This window comes from Theropithecus gelada, chromosome 17 (genome assembly GCF_003255815.1).
Source record: "Theropithecus gelada isolate Dixy chromosome 17, Tgel_1.0, whole genome shotgun sequence".
NCBI lineage: Eukaryota > Metazoa > Chordata > Mammalia > Primates > Cercopithecidae > Theropithecus > Theropithecus gelada.
Window position 1 is genome coordinate 16,453,999 of NC_037685.1, and position 18,874 is coordinate 16,472,872.

The following is an 18,874-nucleotide window of genomic DNA, read 5'->3' on the forward strand; positions in this document are numbered from 1 at the left end:
GAAGGAAGGAAGGAAGGAAGGAAGGAAGGAAGGAAGGAAGGAAGGAAGGAAGGGGCTATTAGAGTAGCAATTAGGATGTTGCAGACAAAGGAAATAAGAAATTAAGAAAAGGGTCTCAACTCTAAAACAGGAGGCAAAAAGGACATGTGAAGATGGCTGATCAAGAAGCTGAGTAAATGGACAAAACCTTTATTACTCTACGAAATATGAAGCAAGCCATGTGCCAAGAATAAGGTGAGAAGAACCTGACAATATGATTAAGGATGGTGGTATACTTAGGAACAGCCACCATAAAATGTGCAAAAGAACTCAGACCAGGTTCCATTTATGCTGCTATTTCCAAGTCATAAAAAATATTTACACAATCCCTTGTGGAAATGTATAAGTTTTCAAGGCATAATTTTAAGGTTATCAGTTTAGTAAAAAGGCAATAGTACATAAATCACTTATAATTATAAAATCATTTTGAGTATCTCTGTTTAGAAAAAAAGCAACATGCATAAGTCATATAAAGGCACCATTTAAAAATGTCTATATTTTCACCTATTCTTTTGTTATAAATATTAACTATACCTACTATATAGAAAAAAATATATTAAATACATAAAATAACCTTCCAGTCTTAAATATACCAATACTTAAACAGAACAGAGTACAAAAAGAAACACAGGTATCTTTTTTTTTTTTTTTTGAGACAGTCTCACTTTGTCACCCAGGCTGGAGTGCAATGGCATGATCTCAGCTCACTGCAACCTCCGCCTCCTGGGTTCAAGTAATTTTCCTGCCTCAGCCTCTGAGTAGCTGGGATTACAGGCGCCCGCCACAACACCAGGCTAATTTTTGTATTTTTAGTAGAGACAGGGTTTCACCATGTTGGCCATGCTGTTCTCAAACTCCTGACCTCAGGTGACCCACCCACCTCGGCCTCCCAAAGTGCTGGTATTACAGGTGTGAGCCACTGCGCCCGGCCTACAATACATGATTCTATTGTAGAAATACCAACTAGCTTATATGCTCCTGGTAAATAAGGGAGTAATATCAGAATAATGCAAAAGTTAAGTTGGTTCATATGTGATTTTTTTTTTTCCCCTAATCAAGGGAAGCCACAATATCAAGAGTACAATTATAAGCTTAGGCAGAAAGGAAAAGGCTCTCAGCCTAGCTACCACACAGCTGAGAGGCTTTGTAGTTCTATTTCAAGAGAAATAAAACTGCATACCTGCATCCCAGGTGAGGAGCACCTCCCCGCTTTCCAGGGCTCTTGGCTTTTTCTTGTGTCCACCTTACTCTCAGCCCACTGGCTCAGAGCTCTACTTCCATCTGCCATGGTTCCATGCCTCTATACCAGCATTTCCAGCCTACTGCTTTTGTACATTTTTTAATTGCCCCTGTAACAGACTCCAATCCACTCATCTCCCTTCCTGCGCTTTCCAGTGAATTATCAATTATTGACTTTGTTAGCACCTTAGATATAAAGTTGCAGAGTGTTCCTTTTCTGCTCCAAATCTATTTTTGCCCATAAGCCATGTTATCTTTAGCATGTAATTTTACATAAAGCAAGGTATTTTAACAATGCATATATATGCATTACAGCCAGAACACCTGCAGGTTATACATCTAAATATTAATAGAACTCAGTGGCTTACCTTTGGAAGCTTGATAGGGGGCTCTTTGGATTCCTCTTCTTCATCACTATCTGATTCTCCACTCTGCACAGAGTTCTTAGATGCAGCTGCCAACGATATTTCCTTTTTCTGCCATTCCAGAACGCAATGGCGTACATTACAGTAAATATTGAAAGCAGAAGGATTGCTATGTAGTTTGATATCTGGTATGATTACTGTATTCTCCAAGTTTTCAGACTGAAATACAAAACAGAGTATTTCCATTTCACACTCTTTTCTATCATCAAGTCCCATTTTAAATAAAAGTAAAGATTAGACAGGCTAACTGACTTGCAGAAGACACCTTATATGACACAGCAGAGACAGTCTAAGTCTATGGACCCAAGTTCTAGTCCCCTTTTCTATACCTCACTATTTTTTGAGTAATGTAGCAATAACCAACCAATCTGATAAGCACTTGAAAGGGATGGGCAAAAAACCTAGAAATATTCTCTTATCGTCATGACAGGAATAGACTCAACAAAGCTTAACTGCTAGAGTTCTGGATCAAAGAAGTTCATTTGATGCCTTCCTAAGAGACACCAGATATACTGTAGAGTCTCAGTGACCTACTACAAACATTAGATTGCATTTTGAATACTTTTATAAGTACATATAGAAGTTTACACAGAAATGAGGGTCTCCCCCCAAAAAACTTAATTTTCATCAACCGATTTCATTCTCATTCAAGTAACAGTAATGCCAAGTAAACTGTAGATGCTTCCCTAAGCTCTCTCTCATCTATCAGTATTGATAAAGGCTAAAAATCATGTGCTTGGTAATTTGTTAAGACTAAACAGTTTCTCTTTTATGCCCAATATTTTATTCATCAGACAGCAACTACAATTTCAAGATCAACATTTACATTATAAATATAAAAAGCTGTTTTAAGATATTTTAGAAATTCAAGTTCCAATAATTAAACTATGTCTAGGAAGTATCTAAGATAAACAAAATGATACCACAAGTACCAAAAAAACTTGGTCCCAAAAATTCAACTCTTCTTCCATAAAGAATTGGAAAAAAACAAAACAAAATACTCTTGTTAAATAAGAAATATATCAAAGTTAAACTGGCATGGCATATAACTTATGAGTATATGCATAAGAGATATTACAAACATCTCTTATCCAAATATCCAGAGATATTACAAATATTAGCTATTCAAATCCAACAATATATAAAAAAGTAATATATTATGACCAACTGAGGTTCAATCCAGGGACAATGTTGGTGCAACACTGGAAAAGTAATCACTGTCACTACAGAGAAAAAATATATTATACTGCCAACAAACACAGAAAAATCATTTGACAAAAAATCCAGTATTGATTCATGACAGAAAAAAAAATGTATAAGTTAGGAATAGAAGGAAATTTTCTCAACTTGATAAAGGGTACCTACAAAATAACCACAGCTAAAGTGGTAACAGACTGAATGCTTTCCCTCTAAGATTGTGATCCAGGCAAATAGGTCTACTCTCAGCAACTCATCAACATTGTACTGGATATCCTACCTAGTACAAGGAAAATATCCTATGCAGCCAAGGGAAAAAGGCAAGAAGAAGTATTTTCTAAAAAAGAAATGTTTTTACTTGTAAAAAAAACATGTAAAGAATCTTAAGGAATCTGCAAAAAAGCTACCAGAAATAGTATGCAGATTTAACAAAATCAGGATATAAGATTACTATATAAAAAGAGTAGTATATCCACATACTAGGAATGAACAAATGAAAAATGTAATTTCAAAAATAATAGCATTGAAGTCACAGACTGGGAGAAAATATCTGCAAACCACATATCCAACAAAAGATGAGTATTCAGAATATATAAAGAATTCTCAAAAGTCAACAGTAAAAACAAACAAGGAATCTAATTAGAAAATGTGCAAAAGATAGGAATAAACACATCAATATAGAAGATATACAAAGGGCAAATAAGCATATGAAAAGAATTTCAACATCATTAGTTACCAGGAAATGCAAATTAAAATGAGATACAGTACACACCTATCAGAATGGCTAAAATAAATAGTGACAACACCAAATGCTGATGGGGATGAGGAGAAACTTATACGTTGTTGATGGTCATGTAAAATGGTATAGCCACCCTGGAAGAAAGTACAGCAATTTCCTACAAAACTAAATATGTGCTTACCATATAATCCAGCAATTATGCTCTTGGACATTTACACCAGAGAAATAAAAACTTATGTTCACACAAAAACCAGTATATGAATGTTCGTAACAGCTTTCTTTTAAAATAGTCAAAAGCTAGAAACGACCGAGATATCCTTTAATGGGTAAATGGTTAAACAAACTATGGTACAGCCATACCATGAAATGCTTACTCAGCAAGGAACAAACAATATACAACAACGTGTGTGAATCTCAAAGACATTTTGCCGAGTGGGGGAAAAAAGCGCCAATCGTTAAATGATTACATACTACACAATTCCACTGGATAAGATTCTTAAAATGGTAAAATTATAAATGCTAAACAGATCAGTGGTTGCCAGAAGCTAAGAAGAGGATGAGGAAGGAAGATACTATAAAGGTTATAAAGGATATCACAGAGAATTCTTGTGATGGAACTGCTGTATATCCAGACTGTGGTAAGAGTCACATGGACCTACACATGTGATAAAATTACACAGACTTACGTGCACACGAACACATACACACCGCATTCATACTGAAATCGTCTCAAAGCAAAATAAATTTTCAAAAATAACTGCATTTACAATAACATCAAAAATATAAAATAATTGTAAATAAAAGTAATAAAATAAGTGTAAGCCCTACACACTGAAAACAAAAAAGTGTTGCTGAGTGAAATTTAAAGACTTAAATAAATGGAGATATATACCATGTTCATGGATTGGAAAATTCAACATCATTAAAATGGCAATTCTTCCCCCAAACACAAGCCACAGAATAGGAGAAATGTATTTGGAATGCAGACATCTGACAAAAGACTTGTATTTAGAATATATGAGAAACTCTGGCAATTCAGTAATAAGAAGACAATTACAAAAATAAGGAGGCAAGATCTGAACAGACATTTCACATCAAAAAAATAAGAATGGCAAAAGGTACATGAAAAGATTTCACATTATTAGCCATTAGAGAAAAGCAAGCTAAAATCACAATGGGAAACCCCTACTCAGTAGACTGACTAAAATTTAAAAAGCTAATACCATGTGTTTCAAAGATGTGAAGCAACTAGATTGGTCATATACTACTGGTGGGACTACAGATTGGAACAACCACTTTGGAAAAGAGTTTTCTGGTTTCTTAAAAAGCTAAACGTACATTTACTGTGCCAACACTGAGGAAAAAGTTAATGCCACAGGCATGATGGCTTACTGCTTATATTTCCCAAAGGAAACCATGATTGACCCTTGGCCAACCTTCGGGAATGTGGATGTTTAGAGTTTTCTTTGTGGTAGTGATTGATGATTTTGTTATGAACACATGGAGCAATGGACCATGTCTCCTGGCCTATCAGACTGCTCTGCATGTACAAACATCAAGCTTTACGATGTGTACCTGAGTTTCACTTATTGTGGCTGACTAACAAGATATGTCTATGTGACCAAACCCACAAAAAGTCTTGAATTCTAAAATTCACCTGAGCAAAAACAATACACACATTTCTCTGCAGTTCACTGTCAGAGAGAAAACATGTCTTGTATGCTCAGTCAACAAAGAACTAGGAAGCCTATGCCATAATTCCCTATACATCACAAACACATATCTTTTTCTTGTGCTTGCTCTGCATCCCTTGTTGTAATAAATCTTAGCCATGAGTATAAACTGCTTATGAGACTTATGAGTCCTTCTGGCAAATCAAAGGAAAAACCACTTAACCATTCCACTCCCTAGTATGCACCCAAGAAAAATGAACACACACACACACACACACACACACGTGCATATATAGGTATATAAAATCAGCAAAAAAATGGAATGAATTACTGATATACAACAACATAAACACAAATTATGCTGAGGGAAAGACACCAGATTTTTTAAAAAAAGAGTACTCACAATATGATCACATTTATACGAAGTTCTAGAAAATGAAAACTAATCTACAGTGACAGAAAATATATCTGTGGTTGTCTAGAGCCAGGGTTATAGGGAGGGATAGAATCAGCAGAGGATAAGAAAACCGGTCAGGCGCGGTGGCTCATGCCTGTAACCCCAACACTTTGGGAGGCCAACGCGGGTGGATCACCTGAGGTCAGGAGTTTGAGACCAGCCTGGCCAACATGGCGAAATCCTGTCTCTACTAAAAATACAAAAATTAGCTGGACATGGTGGCTGGTGCCTATAATCCCAGCTACTCAGGAGGCTGAGGTGGGGAAATTGCTTGAACCCAGGAGGTAGAAGCTGCAGTGAGCTAAGATCACACACCACTGCACTCCAGCCTGGAAAACAGAGTGAGACTCCATCTCAAAAAATAAAAAGAAAATCCCTGGAGATGATGGAAGTGTTCTGAACTTTGACTGCAGTAGTGCTTCTATGCATGAATGTTAACTTCCAAAACTCACTGAATTGCAAACTTCAAATCTCTATGTCAGGCTCAGCTACTGAGAAGACAGACACATTTGGGATCAGGAAGTTGAGGAAGTTTTCTGACTAATGAATTTGATTTCTCCTGTAAGAAAGTGAAGTCATATGCTGGAGGGTAGAATTTATCAGAGGTTTGAGGAGCATGGCAAAGGTCTGAAATAATCACAGAAGAAAAGAGAACTATTTGACCAGAAAAAATAGTAAGATAGTCTGGCTATGGTATACTTGAGATTGATGATCATGAATGTGTATTGTTATCAATTAACTCTTGTATAACTCTCTTTGGCAGCACATGAAACTCACCTTAAGGGAGGGACAAAATAACTGGATTCATACAAGATTGAGTTTTGTCAGATTAATGCAAAAACATACAAGTGAGATATGGTAGGTAAATAATAGCCTCCAAAAACATCTACACCCTAATTCCCCAAAACCCAAGTGAATGTTACCTTACATGGCAAAAGGGACGCTGTATATGTGATTAAACTAAAGATTTTGAAATGCACAGATTATCTGGATAGGCCAATGTAATCACAAGGGTCCTTACAAGTGAAAGAGGAAGGCTGGACAGTGAGAGGAAGAGATAAAACAACAGAAAACTATCAGTGATGCCGCATGAGAAAACTCAACCAACCACCACTGGCTTTGAAGATGGAATAGGGCCACAACCCAAGACATTTGAGCAGCCTCTATTATAGAAACTGGAAAGGCAAAAAAACAGATTCCCTCCTAGAGCCTCCAGAAGGAATACGGCCTTGCTGACACCTTGATTTTAGCTCAGTGAGATCCATTTTGGACTTCAGATTTCCAGAACTGTAAGATAACTAGTGTTATTTTAAACCACCAAGTTTGTGTAATTTGTTGCAGATTAAGTAAGAGTTTTTCTAAAAAGAAAGACTGTGGTATCTAATCTGGGTAAGATGGAAATTAAATAAAGGAGATGACTGATGGATGGGATGAGGAGAAATAGAGGGGTTGATAGCCATAAAGGATATAAAGTAGATGTAACATCTATGTATATGTAATACATAAAGTAGATATAAAGTAGATAAAATGCCAGCTAAATGGCATTTTGAAAATAACTTTCAAAAACAGAGTAGATGAAAAATAATCTGGAAAAAGTAATACAGGTCAAGGAGACTAACAACACCATTTTACTACTTTATATTCTTTCCATGAGCAAAAAATGCCTCTTACTCATCTTTGTATCCCAAACATCCAGTATAATGCCTGCACATACTCAGCACGCAATTAATGTTTGAGGAACAAATTAATGAACTTATTTATATCACTGTTATCTCAAACTACTCTTAAAAAGAAGATATATAAATACTGAGGGCAAGAGGAAAAAAACTGAATTGCTAAGGGCACAAAGCTAGTTGGAGGCCGAATTGAAAGGGACAAAAGATCTTGACTTCTCCTCATCTCTTCCTGGATATCATATGCCACCACTTCAGGAAATCACCAAATGAAACCTTAGAAAAACTTCAAAGATACTCAAAATTCCCATACTCTGATTTGCACATAGCACCAAAAAGTTGAAAAGGGACAGAGGTTGGAAATCTGAATGACTGTATTTGTTAGAGGTTTTCTGTACATTGAGAATGCATTCCACTTCCCTTCTCTATCCCAGAAGCAGAAGTAATGAGAAGGGATACAGTGAACAGACATTATTTTTCTGCCCGCCCAGCAACACTTCCCTTAGGTAACTATTCCTCCCTCATTCCATGTGGCCTATACACCAGGGTGCTCACCCACTGCCCATCTCCGGGTTAAAAATACAACTCAGTCTAACCAAAGTATCCCATGTCTCCGTGGTCAAAGCAAATGATGCAGGTAAACCGAAAATCCTACCCAAGACTTTCTGCTATGACTAGTAGAACAGATTGCCTCTTGCTCAGAGCAAATGGAGTTGGAGCTGCTGGCAGCCTCAGTCCTCAGTCACAGGTAATAAGTCCACACACAGAGGAAGGCAGAAGTAAGAGCTGAAAATACGGGTTCGATGATTTTATTTATTTATTTTGAGACAGAGTCTTACTCTGTCACCAGGCTGGAGTGCAGTGGTGCGCTCTCAACTCACTGCAACCTCCGCCACCCAGTTTCAAGCAATTCTCCTGCCTCAGCCTCCTGGGTAGATGGGACTACAGGCACATGCCACCACGTCCAGCAAATTTTTGTATTTTTCGTAGAGACAGGGTTTCACCATGTTGGCCAGGATGGTCTCAACCTCTTGACCTCATAATCTGCCAGCCTCGGCCTCCCAAAGTGCTGGGATTACAGGCATGAGACACTGTGGCTGGCTGATGATATTATTTCATCCCTGGATCCAGCTGTGTCTCAAGATAGAGCCACCAAATAAATACCATCCCCCAACCTTTCATTTTATTTTGGGTTTGCTACTTTGAAGTAGATTTCTCTCAGTTACAATAGCAAGAACACTAACTTAAAAGTGTAGGAAACAATTGCCTCTACAGTTGATATACAGGCCCAGCAAATCTATTGTTTCTTTAACTCAAAGTGAAGCTGTTCAGGAATCACAGTTATGACTCTCCTCTTCCTTCTGTCTAGATGTTCAATAGAAAAGAGACTATTACATAAAGTGCTCTGGTCACTGAAAACGTTTAGTATAAAAAAGATGGATTTTATAGAGATCTCTGCATTATGTGAAAATAGATTCTTGGTTTCTAAGCTCTCACCTAATTCAAATATTCCATATTGCCTTTTCTTTTGTACAGCTATCAACAGTCAAAAGAGGCTCAGAACAATATGGACACACCAAGTTTCCCTAATTTCTGTCAAGAAAGGCATATGACAAACCCAAACCCAAGTCCCGGTTTACAAGCTAATTTTACTTAAGTTTCTAGTACCTGTAGTCAGATTGAAAAAAGAGAACAGAAGTGGATATGTTCCCCCAAAGGACTGATCAAAGATATTAAGAATAAATAATAAATAATTTTCAACATTCAGATATTAACTTCCAGGCTACTGGTCAAGAAACCCCCCAAAAATAGGCTGGGCACAGTGGCTCACGCCAGCAATCCCAGTACTTCGGGAGGCTGAGGAGAGAGAATTGAGCCTATGAGTTCGAGACAAGCCTGGCCAATACCATGAGATCCTGTCTCTACAAAAAATTTAACAATTAGCTGGGTGTGGTGACATTTACTTGTAGTCCCAGCTACTCAGGAGGCTGAGACAGAAGGATCACTTGAGCCCAGGAAACTACTGCACTCCAGCCTGGGTGACAGAAAAGACCTTGTTTCAAAAAAAAAAAAAAAGCAAGAAAGAAAAGAAACACCCAAAAGAAAGATGAAACTAAAAGAGGAACCAAATCATAAAGGGCTTTTACAAAATTACTTCAGCACATACAAACAAAATGGTTTGCTAATTATACTTATATTTTTAAATCTTGGCATTTTTATTCAAATCACCATATGAAACAGTCCTATTCCTTATAAATTACCAACAGCTTTACCTTGCTTCTTGTCTTCACTTTTGATTTGCTCTTCTGTTTTCTTTTCAATTTCTTCTTATTTAATATTTTCTTATTCCTAAAAATTAAAAGAAAAATGGAAAAAAAAATATGAATGTTCATATTAGGACATACAAAGCTATCAAAAATGCGTATTTCCAAAAGAGACATTTGGATCTTTTTCTTGCAAACTTTCTTTATGTGAAACAATATACTTTACATACACATATAAGATACTAACATATAAAGTAGCTATTGAGAAGATAACATGGGGCAGCTAAGCAATATACATTAAATGATAATAAAAATTTGAATTCTGCAAAAACATATATAAACTTAAAACATTAAAAAGGCATTAAATGAAGTATTTTACACTTTATCCATAGTGGGGATGTTTACAAATATCAGTAATGTTTCCAAGAAAAAAATCTGCTCTTTTTGGTAGTGAGGGCTATAGTGCAGAGAGACTTAAAAGCCACTTTTTACTAAACTACTATAGCAAAATTCCCAACTCATATACTTTATGTATCCAGCAACCAATCTGGATACATTCATTATCTCATGGCCCTAAGACCAAATTATTCTTTAAGCATAAGGAAGCCCCTGAATAACTTTGAGAAACAGAAAAAAAATACGTGATAAAGAATAAGAATTATGATGCAAGAAACAAGAAGCAAGGAAAACATTTTATTTTCATTTCACTTAATATGTTTTATGTTCACCATGCTGAGATACTAGGTAGTAAAGACACAAAATGAAAAAGACAGTTCTTGTCCTCAAGGAGCTCAGAGACTTGAATGGAAAGCACAGTTTGGTGATCAAAGAGGGAATCAGGGGAGAGCAAAGGGGAGGAGGTTGTTCCAGATGCTGAAGAGGTCAAGTCCTTAAGATTTGGTAACTAATTTAGTGACAGCAGTGACAAAATAGAAAAGTTTTAAGCCTAGGTCACCTGGAGGTAGACAATGTCATTCATAAAAATTGAGAAGTCAGAAGGAAGAGTTAGTCTGCTGGAAAAAAAGTAATGGATTTGATTTTGAAGATGTTTAACTTCAAAATACCAAAATGTCAACAAATAGATAAGAGTAACAGGCAGATGAAAACGTTACCCTTGACATTTCCTTCAGTTTCACTCTTGAAATCAAAATAATCACAAAATCTGGTCAATTATATCTCATGAACAGTTCTTGAATCTGTCCACACCATCTTTACTGCTGCAATGCTAATAAGCTAGGTTACCACCACCTCTTACCTGGACCACTGCAAAAGCTTAACTCATTTCTGCACATCCATACCCTTCAATCCATTCTTCACATAGGAACCTAACTGAACTTTTAAAGACACAAACCTGAGTGGATAATTCCCCAGCTTAAAAATCAGTATCTTCTCAATTAAGATAAAGTCCAAAAGCACCAACATCGTTTAAAAGATCCTCTTCCAATAACTGACCTCCACCCATCTATCCTGCCTCATTTTGCATTCTTTTCCACCTGGTTCATCATACTCCAGCAAGAAGGATATTCTTTCAGTTGTCTGAACCTGTTAAGCTTCATCACAACTTTCACAAAGGTTTTCCCTCTTCCTGAAATTCTCTACCACATCTTCTCCTGCTAACCACTACTTATCTTCGAGGTCTCAGCATAAGTGTCACTTAAGTCTAACTCCCCACACTGGATGAGTTTCCCTAATATACACTCTCAGTTCATCGTATACTTATGTTTCATTGTATAGTCAATAACTGTAATTATGTATGGAACTGTTTAATGTATTGTTTCCTCGCCAAGCTATAAGCTCCAACAGTGCAGAGGCTCTGTCTTTCTTGTTCACTACTCTAGCCTGTGTCCAGAAAAGTTCCTGGGATATAGTACTCAACAAGTATTTTAAGAGAAAGAGAAAGTATAAGAGAAAGAGTGAGGAAGAAGATAAATGAGGAAGTTGAGAGCTACAGCTACATACCTTACTCAGAGATTAAAATAAGGTATCTACATCTATGGAATGGATACATGAGTGCATTTAAAGCGTATCTAGCCAGAAAGGCCCACTAAGGAGCTATCCATGGGATTATTTTGCACAGACTTCAGTACAAAGGAGGTCATGGAAACTATGTATGTGGATGAGATTTTCACAAGATAGTATGCCATAAAAGTAAAGAGAAAGAGAAAGATTAACAGTGCCAAATGCTAAACATAAATGCATATACCTGCTTATAGAATCTACTAAACTACTAGCATTATGAGGGCATGACGAATGTCTATTTCAACTGTGTACTTTCAGCACCTGCATCAATGTGAAACATCATGGATGGCCAATAAATATCAGATGAACAAATAAACAAATAAAACACAATAAGTATTCTTCATACTATTTAGGAAACCAACTTTTCTTTATATTAAAGATTACCTAAGTGAAATCAGGTATTTGAGCAACAGGAATACATAACTACTAAGAGGTTAGCCCCTTCTATATAACTTATAAAAGCATCAAAATTTATCCCAAACCAATTTTCAGAGAAGTAGAATATATAAATCCAAATTCAGATAGATTTCCTAAAGACTAGTTATAACTGACTTAAATTTTCTCAATTAGAGACCAATTTTTGTGTCTGTTTTATCTAATGGAACTTCTTTAAAGTTCAAATGACTTTACGTACATTCCTAAAATACTTCTTTCTATGCATGATGGCATTTAATTGGTTGTAACAATTCTAATGAATCTGAACCCATCAATTCTTAAGTACAGACCATCCAAGAATTAGCTATTCCCAAATTAATTATAAATTACTTTTACTGTGTTTTTTTTTTTTGTTGCTGCTGATTTGGTTTGTAGAGGTAGAGGTAGAGGTAGAGGTTTTCTAAAAGAGCCAGTAATAAGTTGAAAATTATACAAATGAAATTTGTATTCAACATTGGAAAATTTAAAAATGCCATTTGCTAGTAATATAACACACCACTATATCTCTATATTTGAGAACTAAGCTTAAACCTTTCACAATATCTGAGGACAGAAATATAAAAGAGAAACTCTAAAAACCAGTCTTACACATTTACAATTTCCCTTGAAATTTCTGATGATTTAGGGCTTGATATTCTAAATCAATCGAAGCTTAATGAAGAATGTCTGGAATTGGTCCTGTAAGACTTTTAGTCTTCTCACAAAAATAACTTCATATCCATGAGATTTGAAAGAATTGTGGTTGACAATAAAAGGGAAAGGCTATTAACATGCCTTAAATATTTATTTTAAAATATTTACTTTAAAAATTCCAAAAAGATTTTCTTAAGAGCTTCGCTGTTTAAGAGAAACCAAATACTTCTGCAATATAAGAACAAACGAATTTTGCAAATTGTTCAGTGATATAGATCAACAGTTTCTCTATCAGCTTATTACTGAGTATACTTTATACCAAAAATAAGAGTCATAATTTTAAAACCTCTTTCACTCAAATCTGCTTCTTCATTTGCAAAATAAAGAGATGAAGGAGACTGAGGTTCCTTCTAAATCCGGTAAAATGCTAAGATTTTAATAAATCCAAATTTACAGAACTTCTGAAATAAAATGGTTTCAATCTTTTGCTTAATTTCCCTTAGTAAAAAGAAATAAAAAATTCCTGAGGCTGTGATCTAAAGCAGGAATAGGGAAATTATTTTCTGCAAAGGGCCAGATAGCAAATATTTTACACTTTGTGAGTCACAAGATCTCTGCTGCAACTACTCAATGGTTACAGCATGAAAGCAGCCATTGGCAGCACATAAAGACAGGAGTGTGCATATATTACAATAAAACTTCCGAATTTCACAAAATGCTCACAAAACATTCTCTTCCTTTTTTATTTTCATTTCAACCTTTTAAAAATGTAAAAACCATTTTTAGCTCACAGGCTACATAAAAACAAGAATTGGGCCTCATTGGTCTGTGGGTCATTGTTTGCTCACCCCAGATCTGGGGCATATTTTGATAAACACGCCCATATCAGAAAGGAAAAAAATGCTTTATAGCTATGAGTATGCAGCACAGATAAAACTATTCAAAACATCACCACGCTTATAAAAATAAGCACGCCTAAAATTATCTGCCTTTTCTTTTTATAAAGATAAACTTTGGACTTCCACTTCCCTAAAGTAAGTGATTAGATAGGAGGCAGGCCAATGCGCCTGCTTCAAAGGCTAGACTAACCAACACAAGAAAGCTGTGGAAGCAATGAGGACTAAAAGAACGAACAATCCAGAGGTGGAAGAGCACTTCCAAGACAGCTGAGACCACTGGCTTGTTCTTCCACGTGGGTAATTGCAGAGTTTGGGCATGAGTAAGGACTGAGTTTGGCTTACGCAGAGGAACTCTAATAAAGGAAACAGGAGACTAGTAGTGCTTTAGATGTCCACGTGGGGTGAAATGACAGACTAGAATCTAGAAAAGCTCCAGATACATAAACAGCTTTCCCAGTGGTATATCTCCTCAGAAATGGAGCACTGAAGGATGATAGAGAGGCTGGGTCAAGGCTGGGTGTGGTGGCTCACGCCTGTAATCCCAACACTTTGGGAGGCTGAGGCAGGCAGATTACTTGAGGTCAGGAGTTCAAGACCAGCCTGGTCAACATGGTGAAACCCCGTCTCTACTAAAAATGCAAAAAAATTAGCTGGTTGTGGTGGTGCACGCCTGTAATCCCAGCAACTCAGGAGGCTGAGGCAGGAGAATCGCTTGAACCTGGAAGGCAGAGGTTGTGGTGAGCCAAGAGCCGAGATTGCACCACTGCACTCCAGCCGGGGCTACAGAGCAAGATTCCATCTCAAAAAAAAAAAAAAAAAAAAAGAGAGAGAGACTGGGTAAAAAGGGAAGAGAAAACTTCTGTAAGAAGACAGATTCCTAGTAGACGGAGGGAGCGGTCTCTGTAATCCCTCACTGGATTGAGATAATCAAACTCTTCATTCTATCTGTCTGACACAGCAAAGAGCAAACCTCTCTGGGAGAAAACACATCATCTGAAAGAAAATCCTGTTCATTCATACACAGCGTTACTCTAGTTTGGGGACACTAAGTAAACACATTAAGAGACATCAAAAGAAGCAAAATATGTGGCAGACACATAATCAAGAGAAAACCAGAAAATCAGACTCACAGAAAACCCAGATATTAACATTAGGAGGCAAGTACCTGAGAAGCAGAGATTAACAAAGTGTGTAAAATAATAGAATTGGCAATTTTCAACATAATTTATAAAAAAAAGAACCAAGCGGACATTCTGAAACTGAAAAACAAACATCTGAAATTAAGAACGTCTCATATGATTTTAAGAGCAGAGTAAATTATAGGAAAACAGGTTTCACAGACTTGCAAACAGGCCAAAAATAAATAAATAAATTCAATCACAAAAACAAAAATGGGATAAACAAAACAGAGAATGAGACATGTGGGACACAGTCAAATGGTCTCATATTCATATAATTGGAATTCCAGAAAGAGAGAAAAAAGAATGGAACAAAAGCAATACATGACAAGATAATTACTGACAATTTCCCAAAAGTGAAGAAAGAAATCAACTGAGAGATTCAAGAAACTCAGGGAACTTGAAGCAGGAAAATGCAAAGAAAAGCATACCTAGGCACAACATGGTCATAGTGCTAAAAGCAAAGCATAAAGAGAAAACCTTCACAGCAGCCGGAGAAGAGATACACTTAAAGGAACAATAAAATTGATAGTTTCCATTCTTTGTGTTGAAAAGTGCTGGGGGGTGGGGAGGGGAGGTGGTGGACTGGAGGGATGGGGGTTAGAGGTTGGGGGAAGCAATCTGGAATCATATAACCTTTAAGAATGTATCTTTTAAGAATGAAGACAAAAATAAAGATGTTTTTAAATCCATGAAAGCTGACATAATTCACATAAAGGATTCTAAAAGTATCCTTTAAGAATGAAGACAAAAATAAAGATGTTTTTAGATCCATGAAAGTTGGCATAATTCACTGTCAAGAGACCAATATTACAAGAAATACTGAAGGAAAGTCTTCCTTTAATAACTGTAATATCATAATTTGAAACTAAAGGATACATGCTAAAAGGATAGAAAAAGATGTATCACAAGCACACCCACCAGTGTCCCAAAAAAAGTTGGTGTGGCTATTTTAATATTTCACAAAGTAATTTTTAAGACAACAGTATTATAAGAAATGAGAAGAGCATTTCTAAATGGCAAAAGGGTCAAATCATTAGGAAATCATAACAATCCTAAATTTGAATGCATCCAGTAACACAGCTTCAAAATATATAAAGCAAAATTGACAGAAGTAAAATGAGAAAATACAAATCCACAATTGAAAGAGCAGATTTTAACATACCTCTCTGTAACTGACAGAACAAGTACAGACCAAAACAGCACTGACATAGAAAAATTTGAAAACATGATTAATCGGCTGGGTGCGGGGGCTCACGCCTGTAATCACAGCACTTTGGGAGGCCAAGGCAGGTGGATCACAAGGTCAGGTGTTCAAGATGAGCCTGACCAACATGGTGAAATCCTATCTCTACTAAAAATACAAAAATTAGCCAGGCGTGGTGGCAGGCACCTGTAGTCTCAGCTACTCAGGAGGCTGAGGCAGGAGAATCGCTTGAACCTGGGAGGTGGCAGTTGCAGTGCACCAAGATCACACCACTGTCCTCCAGCCTGGGCGACAGAGCAAGACTCCGTCTCAAAACAAACCAACAAACAAACCATGATTAATCAACCTGACTTAATTGGCATATATACAGAAACATATCCAACAACAGTAGAATGCATATTCTTTTCAAGTGCATATAGAACATTTACCAAAACAGATAATATGCTGGACCACAGACCAAGTCTAAACTAATTTCCAAGGACTGAATCATAAGGTAATTCTCTGGTCATGGAAAAATTAAACCAGAAATTAAAAAAAAAAAGAAAAACACGAAGAAATTCCCAAATGCTTGGCAATCAAAAAAACAAGACTCATAAATAAACTATGGGTCAAAGAACTAGTCACAATGGAAATCAGAAAGTGTTTTCCATAAAATGAAAATGCAATATGGCATAACAAAATTGGTAGAATGCTAAAGCAGTACTTCCACAAAATGCATAGCTTTTTGCATACACATAAATGCATATATTGAAAAAAACACTGAAAGTAAATTACCTAGACTCACAACTCAAGAAGCTAAAAAGAAAACCACAAATTAAATGCAAAATATGTACTAGAAAGGAAATAAAAATAAGAGTGGATACCAATGAAATGGAAAGCAGACATTCAATAGAGATTATCAAGAGCCAAAAATTGGTTCTCTAAAAAGATTAGTATACGTAACGAAAAGACAAAAAATAAATGTTGTTGAAGATGTGGAGAAAGTAGAACTCATACACTGTTGATGGGAATGTAAATTAGTACAACCATTGTGGAAAACAAAATGGAGGCTCCTGAAAAAACTAAAAACAGAACTACCATATGATCCAGCAATTCCACTACTGGGTATATATACAAAGGAAAAAAATCTGTATGTTGAAAAGATATCAGAATTCCCATTTTCCTTGCTACACTATTCACAATAGCCAAGATGTGGAATCGACCTATGTTTCCACAAGCAGATGAATGGATAAAGAAAATGTGATATATATACACAATGAAATACTATTTAGTGATTAAAAAAAGAGTAAAATTCTGTCATTTGCAGCACTGTGGATGAGCTTGGAGGACATTATCTTAAGTGAAAGAAGCCAGACAAAGAAAGATGAATATGGCATGTTTTTACTCATATGTGGAAGCTAAAATAGTTGATCTCATAAAAGTAGAGAGCAGAAGAGTTTTTGAAGAGTAGCCAGAGGTTGGCTAATAGATGCAAAATCAGACCTAGAAAGTAGGAGTAAGTTTGAGTGTTATATAGCATCACAGGGTGACCATCATAAACAACAATGTATCATACAACTTCAAACAGCTAGAAGACAGGATTCTGAATGGTCTCATGACAAAGAAATGACAAAATGATAAATGTGTGAGGTGATAAATATGCTAATTATCTTGATTTGATCATTACACACTGTAAACATGTATCAAAATATATTGTACCCCATGTATATGCACAATTATTTGTGAATTAAATATATAACAAATATTTTTAAATAAAATGAAATAAATATAAACCTAGAGCAAAAATGGTCAGGAAAAAAGTAAAAGCACAAATTATCAATATGAGAAATAAGAAAGGAGGCATCACTATAGATGCTGCCTATAAATTTGACAAATAAAATGGATAAATTCCTCGAAAAAATATAACTTCTCAACATTAAACAAGGGAAAAAATGTAATGTCTGAATAGCCTTCTATATACTGGAAAAAAAAACTGAATCCCTAATCAAAACCTGTCCACAAAGAAAACGCTAGACTTGGATGGCTTTGTTGGTGAATTCTTCCAAATACTTTAAAAATTCACTAGTAGTTCTTTCAAACATTATCAACCTTAGACTCTTTCAGACAATATAAAAAGAAGAAACATTTCCCAACTCATAAGACAAGCATAACTCTGATATCAAAATTTGAAGAGAACATTTCAAAATACAAGTTTCAGACCAGTATCTCCTATGAATATAGAAGCAAAAATACTGCACAGCCAAAAAGTAGAAACGACCCAAATGCTCACCAGCTAATGAATGTATAAAGTGTAGAACTTCCATATAAGAGAATGTTGTTTACCCATAAAAAAAAGAACTGAAGTACTGACTCATGCTACAAGGTGGATGAACCTTGAAAACATTATGCTAAGTGAAAGAAACAACAGCAACAAAAGGTCATAAATTGTATAATTCCATTTATATGTAATGTCTAGTCAGGCAAATTCATAAAAACAGGAAGTAGTAGTTGCCAGAAACTGATAGAAAGGAGAATAGAAACTGCCTGCTAATAGCTTTGGGATTTATGGAGTGACAAAAATGTTTAGTTCTATGACTTTGAGAATATACTGGAAAGCAGTAAGTTGTACACTTTAAAAGGGTGAATTTATGGTATGTGAATTACCCCTTTTATTTTTAAAAAAGAGAGTCATTTACCTACAAATAATTTTGTCTAACAACATATGGAAAGAATACATACATAATCAACATAATTCAATATAATAAGAGAACAAAAGAAACAAAACATATGATTACTTCAACAGAAACAGGAAAAGTAT

General features: G+C 35.9%; 1 protein-coding gene across 1 annotated transcript in view; it reads right to left on the reverse strand.

The window, feature by feature from the left end:
* MYCBP2 (MYC binding protein 2, E3 ubiquitin protein ligase) overlaps nucleotides 1-18,874 on the reverse strand; it is a 282,706-nt gene that overhangs the window by 242,568 nt on the left and 21,264 nt on the right. Inside the window, exons 2-3 of the mRNA XM_025364179.1 lie at nucleotides 9,716-9,791; nucleotides 1,647-1,862 (exon numbers count right to left, since the gene is read on the reverse strand). Of these exons, the coding sequence (XP_025219964.1) occupies nucleotides 1,647-1,862; nucleotides 9,716-9,791 (292 nt within the window). The remainder of the gene's footprint in view (nucleotides 1-1,646; nucleotides 1,863-9,715; nucleotides 9,792-18,874) is intronic.